The following is a 9,984-nucleotide window of genomic DNA, read 5'->3' as shown; positions in this document are numbered from 1 at the left end:
TGCAAGTTCAAGGAGGCGATAGCAACATTGGATATTGAATTGAGGAACAAGAAATAGTGAAATTGGAGCAAATAAGTGTAGAAATTCCTCCGAGTAAATTAAGGTAAGATTTTCTTATCTTGTGGTATAATTGTATTAATGGTGTTGTAGTGGAAGGATTAAAATTGGATTGGACGGAATTGGAAGTAAGAAAATGCATAAAATTGATGTTATATGAAATCGTGGGTTGAAATGGATTCATAAAGGTTGTTGGGTTGTTAGAATTGTTGTGGGCTGAATTGTGAGAATTTTGTATGTATATCTCTATTGTTGGTATTTCTGTGATAACAGGAGAATAATTGAGAATTCGGGTTAAGCGAATATATAGGAGAAATGCTGCCCGATTTTCGTTAAGTCCTTAACTAATGAAAAACCCTAAACGAGAAAGTATGAGTTAAAGAATAAGTTCTATAGGCGATTGGTCACAGATTTATGAGCTAGGAAGTATAGTTACTAATGATAGCGTTACTTTTATATTAAATAGGCTAAAGGGACGACGAAGCGAACGGGTTTGCGATTAATCGTTAACAGGTATGTAAAGTTAACCCTTCTTTATTTTGGCATGATCTTTATGAAACAAACAAACGACGTGTATGTATGATTTCACAGAAGCTCCTATTCTTAGAGCCACTAGGATGGCTAATGTTCTTGACTCCTAGAAGCTATTTCATTATGTCGTGATACGTGTATATGATTCCAAAAGTTCTATTTTGATATAATCCATAATGATATTCGAAAGGTACTTGATATGACTATTGTCTTGATTTTCAAATGATAGTTCATTTTGATTATTTCATTGAGTCTCAGATATGACTTAGTTTGCATATGGTTGCTCACTACTCTGCTCGTGCATGCCTCAATATATCTCTCACTGAGTCCCGAGCCAGGACACGTTTTCGTGTACAGTTTCACTGCATTGTTCACCGAGTCCCTCACTAGAGGGTCGGGACACGTTATATATATATATATATATGATGATATGATGATGTGATGATATGTGATATGATGATGTGATTATGGCGCCAAGGATGACTTTATTCACCGAGTCCCTCACTAGAGGGCCAAGACACGTTATATATATATATATATATATATATATATATATATATATATATATATATATATATATATATATATATATATATATATATGATGATGATGATATTATTATGTCACCGAGTCCCATAATGGGCCGAGTATGATACATGATATTTACATGCATGATTTATGTTTCAAAAGGCAAGTGTTTCGGTATTCTAGATGTTATCCTTTTCTCCTGTACCCCCTATTTCAGTTATGATCCTTTTTACTGTATTTCATGCTTTATATACTCAGTACATATTCCGTACTGACCTCCTTTTTTCGGGGGCTGCGTTTCATGCCCGTAGGTACAGATAGTCGGTTTGGTGACCCTTCAGCATAGGACTTCTACTCAACTGTCTTGGAGAGCTCCATTGTTCCAGAGCCTAGACTTTTGGTACAGATCTTATGATATATATATATATATATATATATATATGTTTATCTAGGGGTACGGCGGGGCCCTGTCCCGTCATATTTCACTATCGATACTCTTAGAGGTCTGTAAACATATGTGTGGGTTGTGTATAAGTTTGTTCAGCTGTGTCTATACGATGTGCTATGGATACTGATATGTAGTGGCAGCCTTGTCGGCTTGCGTATCATATTATGTTTTGATTAGTTGTGACTCCTCAGGAGACGGGTTATCCGAGTATGTATATATATGATGACGTTATGAACCTTTGGAGTTCTTATGCAAGTTTCCATATTGTTTCATAGATTCGGTTTGACTATACCTAACAGGTACGTATATGAGTGTCCAGTTCGGGTACTAGTCATGGCCCACGGGGTTGGGTCGTGACATTATGATCCTCTAAATTCTGTGCATACGCCTGTATACGGGAGATATCCATGCCTGGCTGTAATGCAACAGTCGTACACTCATCTATCAAGTGTGGCCCTAGACCAGCCACAAAGCGATGAACTCTATTCTCCATCTCAGCCACCATGGCTAGGGAATATCTAGCCAAGGAATCGAAGTGTCCACAATACTCTTGAACATTCATATGGCCCTGCTCGATACGTAGGAACCTGTCTGCTCGGGCCCTTCGGACCTCTAGAGGTAAATAACGACGAAAAAAAGCATCTGAGAACTCTCACCACACAGTTGGAGGGGATTTCTCTCCCCTAGATAACTCCCATGCCTGATACCACTGTATCATAATATCCCGGAGTCTATATGAAGTCAACTCCACCTACTCAACCTCATCCGCATGTATAACCCTCAAGGTCCTTTGCATACCATCAATAAAATCCTAGGGGTCCATATTATGCTTTATCACGGAAAACTCTAGAGGACCTAACTCAAGGAAGGTCTTAACCCTCGAACTACCAGTCCTATCTGCCTCGTCAACGCCAACTCCCTGTCGTTGAGCCTGGGCGGCTACTAATCTGGTCAATAAATGTATAGCATCCGGCACATCCTGGCCCGGGGCATCTGACTGAGAAACTAGGGCAAGTGCTGGAGGCGGGGTATGCGATGTCTCAGACGACCCCTCACCCTGAATCTCATCCTGGGCCCTCGTGGCCTGCCGAGTACGGCTAGTGGCCTCACCGGCCGCTCTCTTACCCTTTTGGGCAGCTGTAGCTTTCTTGCGGGGCATCGCTGAAATCAAAACAATTCGTCAGAATCGAACGCTTAACACAGGGCTCTATCGCAAAATCTAAGAGAGAAAGAACGACATCAGCCTAAATGTCCTGTAGCCTCCTATTTATAAGTATGGTTCACAACACTCCCAGAAACAAGACTCTACTAGACATGGTCTGTAGACAACCTTAGAACGGAACTGCTATGATACTACTTCTGTCACGGCCCAAGCCGATGAGTCATGACGAGCGTCTGACCTCTAGCAACCAAACACCCACTACTGGAAAATGGGCCTCTGGCAACACTAGGGAAACCGTTGCAATAGACAAAGGAACCGTTGCCATAGACCTATGGCAACGGATTACCATGCGTGACATCTGCTCGTGTGGCGCTAGATCTATAGCAACGATTCATGCGACGGTTCTCAAAACCGTTGCAATGGAAGTTTCTATAGCAACGGTTATTTGTCTATCTACTGCGACATATTTTCTTTGTTAATTGGAACGGTTAAAACCGTCCCCATAGACTCTTGTGGAACGGTTTGTTAGGCTATTGTAACGCTTAATTGAGGTTATTACAACGGTTATTGGACTTTATGCAACAGTTATTTTGCTATTGCTACAGTTTTTCATTGATTAGAGACAATTTAAAAATGTCTATTGCTACGGTTTTCATGACCTATTGCAACAGTTGCCATGTTTAATTTGGGGCTAGTCGCCACGGTTAGGTAAGCTATTGCAACACTTTAATTAAAATAACAACCCTGGTTATAAATAATTTATAATGCACTACAAATTATATAAAATCATAAAATGAAACTTTTCATAATCCATATTGTCCACAAGCTAGTTATAATATCCATAAAAGCAAAATGTTAAAACCCAAATACATAAAAGTTTTACATTTAAAGAGTTTGCATGAGTTCCAAAATGCCAATAGCAAAATATTCCTGGAACATCTAAAGCTTCAGCAAAAATCCAAAAATCTTCTCAATTGAAATATCTTCTTAAGTAAGGTCTTCACTGCTTGCGTCTTCGCTTTCTTCATTTTCAACACCTTCAAGAAAAGAATAAGCAATGTCATAACTCTTTTCATTACTAAGGAGAAACTAACAAGAGCCCATTTGGATTGGCTTATGGCTTTTGACTTATAAGCTAAAAGCAATAAGTTAGAAATTCTAGCTTATGGCTTGTGGCTTATTTTTGTCATATTAGCTTAAAAACAAGTGTTTAAAAGCACTTATTTATTTTACCCAAACACTACACAAGTGCTTAAAAGCTATTTTAGCTTAAAATCACCTAAAATAAGCCAATCCAATAGGCTCTAAGAACAATGTTATAATAATCAGACAAGAAAGATAATAATGACATCCAATCCAAATAACCATATTGGCAGATTGTATCTCATAAAGATACCTCTATAAAGAACACAAGTACTTCCTACAGAAAATGCAATAATCAGGAATGATAACAAGCGTGCACTCTATGGATGAGGTTAAAAGCATGCATAAATTCTCAACCAAGGTGTTGCATGTAAAGCTAAGGGGACGGTTTCTGAAGGTGCCCTGGAGGAGAATTGTGTGTAATAATAGTGGACTGCCTTGATGGACTTTTGTGTTACTGTTAGCTGCTTACAAGAGACTATCAACCAGAGACAAACTATATAAATAGGGTGCGACAAATGACCTGCAGTGTCCACTATGTGATATTGCAAATGAAAGCATAGAGCACTTGTTCTTTATCTGTGATTTCTTAAGTCAGGTCTGGGAAAAGCTGCTGTCATGGATGGGCATCAGAAGGAATGCTAGAGGATGAGAAGCAAAGCTTAGCTGGGCAGAGCAGAATGCAAGGGGTAAAAGCCCTCAAGCTGAAGTGTATCGTATGATCCTAGCTGCTGCTGTGTATAGCATATGGAGGGAAAGGAATCAATGGATTTTTCAACAGAAGAGACAGCCTGCAAATTTGATCATCAAGTTGATAATACAAGATGTGCATCAAAGGGCAAACAAGAAACCAAAGATATCCAATTGGTTGACCAAATTTAATTTTATCCATTTTAGTTATGACCTAGGGAATGCCTAGATGAAAGGGCTTTTATTGGAGTGCATCTGGTGTGCAACTAGAACATTAAGAACTAATGCATGAGCTGACTACTGGGGCGTATTGTCCAGTAGCATAGCTCGTTTTTCATGCGCTGTAAAATCTTACTTTTTGTTTATAATACAAGTTATTTACCAAAAAAAAAAAAAACAAGCGTGTACACACTCAATGCATTTTTACCAAACTTATATAGGCAGTGGTTATATTGTTACTAAATTCACGTTTGGAACCTTAAAGATATTTAAGTTCTTGTATCAGTTGCTGGGATGATTTACTGGGAATTAGCATTTCAAGAGAACAAAAACACAAATATAATTATATATACATAGCAGGTCGTGTGAAATGAATCAAGATTACTTAGTTAGGCAGCATCATTGTACAACCTGAGTCTAGTATGGGAAGAACAAAAAGAAACTACCAAACTTCTCAAGATAAAATGAATGATGCAATTTGGTGCTATATTACCAGTGGCCTCATCATAGATATGGAAATAGCTATCAAGTTTGTACACAAAAATAAAGAATTTAAAAAGCAACAAAGTTAAGTTACAAGCTTTGCCAACCTTTAGGATATTTAAAGGTCCAACAAAAACAAGGATCTTCAACAGTTACTCATGACATCTTCAAAAGATTGAATCTTTTTCATATTCACCAAAAAGATTGAATCTTTTTCATAATTGACCTTAAGATATGTTCATTAGCCATATCCTCTTTCCCAAACTGGAAAAGGTAGTTTTAGCACTTCAAGAGAACAAAAAAAAAAAAATATATATATATATAGCAGGTGACATGACATGAATTGAGCTTTGGCAAGATATGAACTCAACAGAGAGATTAAGAAAACTTATTAATCAGGTCGCGTGCACGAATCAAGAAGAAAAATATCTAGAATAGTGGTAGAAGAAGCAGAAGGAAGAAGGATGAGAAGAAGAAGAAGAAGAAGAAGAAGAAGAAGAGGAGATGTAACATTTATAATAAGTACTGACCTTGGTTGTTACTACCAGCAGATGGATGATTTATTTGTTGAATAGCAGCTTCTCCCGGCGAACAACACTGAATCTTAGCAAGCTAGGATCAAGTCGTAAGTTTGGGTTTAGATGCTGAATTTGTCCAATGACTTTCATTGTAATATCCCGTTCCATGGTATCCATTTGTGCGTCAAATTTTTTCTGCATTCTCTATTGCACCCTAGCTTCTATTACCTCCATTTTTTGTTGCATCATTTCATCAGTAATATTTAAAGAGGGTCCAGAATTTCCCACTTTTTCTTTCAAGACTGTTTTGGTAACCCCACGCCCATACAATCTTACGCATCCTGGATGCTCAGATCCCATGACTGATGCAAATGCATCAACTGATTGACTGCCATCTTCGCTTTCTTGAGTTTCTATTCTGTCCATTTCAGCCTACAAATCAGTACCAAAAGTAGAGAGTTCAAGTATATCAAAGTGATTCAATATTTAAGAACAAACAAATAATATTGATAAACTTTAAATTAGAAAATTTCGTACTATTTTCCTCATCGTATCTTCATATGAGTCCTTGTATACTCGCCCAGGTTTCCTCTTTCTTGTAGTCACAAAGATATCCTTATTTGTTACAGCATCAGAACTTTCCTTCTCTTTTTCCTAGTTACATGAAAGCTGGCATAAAAATCTTCCTAAGTATGCAGGTTCTTAGTAAATGAACAATAAGAAAAAACACCAAAACTCGCGAATTATAGCAAAACTTCTTTTGCCAACAGTGTGCGGATACCTTAACTTTTTTCGATTCTCTGTATTAGTTATGGACGTTTCCTGCAATAAATGAGTTAGAGATACTATATGAACCAAATATATAAGAGATGAAGGGCATATCTTACCTTAGCTTTGTAGGAGTTCCAGTATTCAATAAGATACTTAAAATGAGATTGTGGAATATTTGCAGGCCTTTTTGCCATTCGAAGTTCATCAGTGGCATAGGGTAAATAGTATCGTTGCTTCGACCAAGTCTCATACCTTCTCCAAACATTTGATATTGCTTTGAAATCCCATTTAGTTGTAGTACCAGGAATGTCATATTTTTCCTACAATTTGGTGCAGTTAGGTTAATGCAAAAGATATAGAAATATTCAACCAAATCATTGAGAACTTCAAACCTTGGTATAGCTCCACATATCTTTATGAGTTTTCAATTTCCTCCAATCTAACACATTAACAGGACAAAAGGTCGACTTCCTTGCCAATGTGCCAAGAAAGCTGCCTAGCACTGCTACGACTGCTGGAGTAGGACCAACAGGTTGGTTGTACTTATTTAGCACTATTAGTTTACACTCAGTCCGTCCATGTACACTGAGCATTTGTGTTCTGGCTCTTTTTCTTTTTTCAGTGGAAGGAGCTACAATAATCATAGATAGAGATTATCAAGTTACTAATGTAGTAGAATCTATAAAAATATATATTCTTACCTCCTTCCTCAGATTGTTCGTTTTCCTCTTGAGTGGTAGAATCTTGTGACATTTGCTGGACTTGTTCTTGTATTGCCTGTGTTGTAGAAGGGGTAGAATGCAGTGATGTTTGTTCCACTTGTTCCAGTACTACTTGTGTTGGAGAAGGGGAATTCCTTGTTACTTGTTGTAATTGTTCTCGTACTTGTTATACAGAAGATATAGAATCTAGTGGCACTTGTTGCACTTGGGATCCTAGCTGTGGAAGCTGTTTTTTTCTATTTGAACAATCAGCCAGAACATTTCTTTTTGTTCCCATATTTGAACAATCAGCTTGAACATTTCTTTTTGTTCCCATCAACGATATTTGGTTTGCCAACGATGCAAGTGATCCAACTGGAATGAATGCTGAGCCTTTTACTTTTTTTTAAAGGCCTTTCTTGATCCATGACTATTCAGAACTTTGTCAAGTTCACAAAATTAAAAGATAAAAGGTTAGCAGAAGTGTTGACAAAGCTAGATATAAGCTACGCAAAGAGGGAGACAGGTATTGAATAAAAGTCATGCATGGAGAGACAAGTATTGACACATTAAAGAAGCTGCAAAGTTCAGGTAGGGCCCAAGATAATCATAAATAGTATTTTTAAAAGGGCGTTAATCACTCACAGATAAAAAAATATTAAAATTACTAGCACATATTTGAAGTTAGTTCAAAATTTTCACTTCAATCATTCCCTTCCATCCAATCCCAATCGGTATGATCAATGGCATCATGGTCTTCAGATGATTCTATAGTTCTTTCTTCTAAATATTGTGGATGAAATGGCATATCAACAACATCAACAGCCATATCTTCTCTTGAGTATCTATTGTCAGCATCAGGTAATGTACTCGAGCAACCAATGTCATCATTAGGTTCCCTCAAAAATGTGTCTCCGATATTGGGACAATTCTCTTCCTCTAAATCATACAAATCTACCGGGACCTTATTCCTTGCATAATAAACCTCTTTCTCAATTGGATCCTCGATATAAAAAACTTGTTGAACTTGCGATGCTAACACATAAGTGTCATCTGTACTGCATAATTTGTTGAAGTATACCCGAGTTAACCCATATTCATCTACTTCATTATGAAACCAATCACATCTTACAAATAAAACACTAAAATCACCATAATAATCAATCTCAATTATATCTTGAATAACTCCATAATAGATAACCTCTCCATCGATGGGATTTTGGTCCCTAGCACTAGCAAAACTATCAGCTGTTGCTGATAAAGTCACTCAACTATTTTGAGTCTTACAGGGTGCATCCCGAGTTTTCGTATCAAATCGGTAGCCATTAATGAAATATGCAGTATATCTTTTGGCCACCTCATTAGGCCTGTCACGATCCGGCTAGGGGCCGTGACAGGTACCCGGGGCTAACCACCGAGCATCACTCGTTCTACTACTCATCATACTCAAATTATAAGAAAATCATCTTACATTTGAAAACATAAATACTTTTATATACATAAACCTTTCGGCCATCAAATTAATATATATATATATATATATATATATATATATATATATATATATATACATATATACATAATAGCAACCTCGTGAGACCATATAACCCACACTGCGTATCTACGAGCCTCTACTGGAGTACTAGACATAAGGATGGGACAGGACCCCGTCGTGCCAAAAATATGCATATGTACACAAAAGAATAAACCAAGTAGCACCTTCGGAATAATGTAGTGCTCCTGTAAATCTATTGGTGGCTCCTATGGATCGGCACCGTCTCCCTGTCTACCCGTGGGCATGAACACACCGTCCAAAGAAAATGGACGTCAGTACGAATATTGTACTGAGTATGTAAGACATGACTGAAATAAGCATAATAGGAGAATCACAAACCATAGGAGGAAGATATAACCTGCATGAGATTTATAGGTGAGTACATTTCATACATATATCGTATATTTATATAATCATAGTACTGGTATCATCATAGCATATATATATATATATATATATCATCGCGTCATCATCATCATCGTTAACCCGCGTCCAGGTAACCATCATAAGCAGCCCGCTTTAGCGGTGACATGTCCGGCCGTTTAGGCACGGTGGAATCATAAGCAGCCTGCATTAGCGGTGACATGTCCAGTCATCTAGGCATGGTGTAATCATAAGCAGCCCGCATTAGCGGTGACATGTCCAGCCATCTAGGCACGGTGTAATCATATCGTCCTATACCCTTCGTAACTCAACATTTTCATACATGGCATAGGCAGATTATAAACTTACATTATTAATCACCTCATAGACATATCATGACTTAACATCATTATACATTTATCATTAAAAACATACATTAGAACTTGAAGGCAACTATGGCTATGTCGGGGTGACATAAGGTCGTCAACCCCCGATTCCATTATGGACGTTTATAAGTATTCAGCCTCACCTTGAAGGAAATAGTGTATAAGGTGAGTGTATACAATAAACAACATGATTAACTATATAGGAACATCATACCATGAACTCTAGGATCTTTAGACTTAATGCCACGACCCAACCCCCTAGGTCGTGACTGGTGCTCGAGCTGGACACCCGTATACACACCTGTTTGCTATATGATCAATCCACAACAAAGCATAACATGGAACTCATAAAGACAAAAACATAGTCACGGAGTTGTCATATAAATGTATATATATATATGTCCAGCAACCTGTCTCCTGAGGAGTCAC

At 37.7% G+C, this 9,984-nt stretch overlaps 1 protein-coding gene across 1 annotated transcript; it reads right to left on the bottom strand.

The window, feature by feature from the left end:
• Positions 1 to 4,531: 4,531 nt before the first annotated feature.
• On the bottom strand, positions 4,532 to 7,588 carry LOC132624190 (uncharacterized). The gene is made up of 7 exons (XM_060339007.1): positions 7,445 to 7,588; positions 7,252 to 7,327; positions 6,943 to 7,181; positions 6,667 to 6,870; positions 6,356 to 6,433; positions 6,008 to 6,211; positions 4,532 to 4,660 (listed from the first exon to the last, which is right to left on the bottom strand). The coding sequence occupies exons 1-7, from the start codon at positions 7,586 to 7,588 to the stop codon at positions 4,532 to 4,534; spliced, it is 1,074 nt and encodes a 357-aa protein (XP_060194990.1).
• Between the last annotated feature and the right edge of the window lie 2,396 nt (positions 7,589 to 9,984).

This window comes from Lycium barbarum, chromosome 12 (genome assembly GCF_019175385.1).
Source record: "Lycium barbarum isolate Lr01 chromosome 12, ASM1917538v2, whole genome shotgun sequence".
In the NCBI taxonomy this organism is placed as follows: Eukaryota; Viridiplantae; Streptophyta; class Magnoliopsida; order Solanales; family Solanaceae; genus Lycium; species Lycium barbarum.
The sequence above is the reverse complement of the archived record's forward strand: the minus strand, read 5'-3'. Positions and strand labels throughout refer to the sequence as shown.

Coding starts and splice junctions, on each gene's coding strand:
- LOC132624190 (XM_060339007.1), bottom strand. CDS start 7,588: ATGGGAACAAAAAGAAATGTTCAAGCTGATTGTTCAAATATGGGAACA. Junction 7,182..7,251: donor CGAACAATCTGAGGAAGGAG/GTAAGAATATAT, acceptor TGATTATTGTAG/CTCCTTCCACTGAAAAAAGA. Junction 6,871..6,942: donor ATATGTGGAGCTATACCAAG/GTTTGAAGTTCT, acceptor ACCAAATTGTAG/GAAAAATATGACATTCCTGG.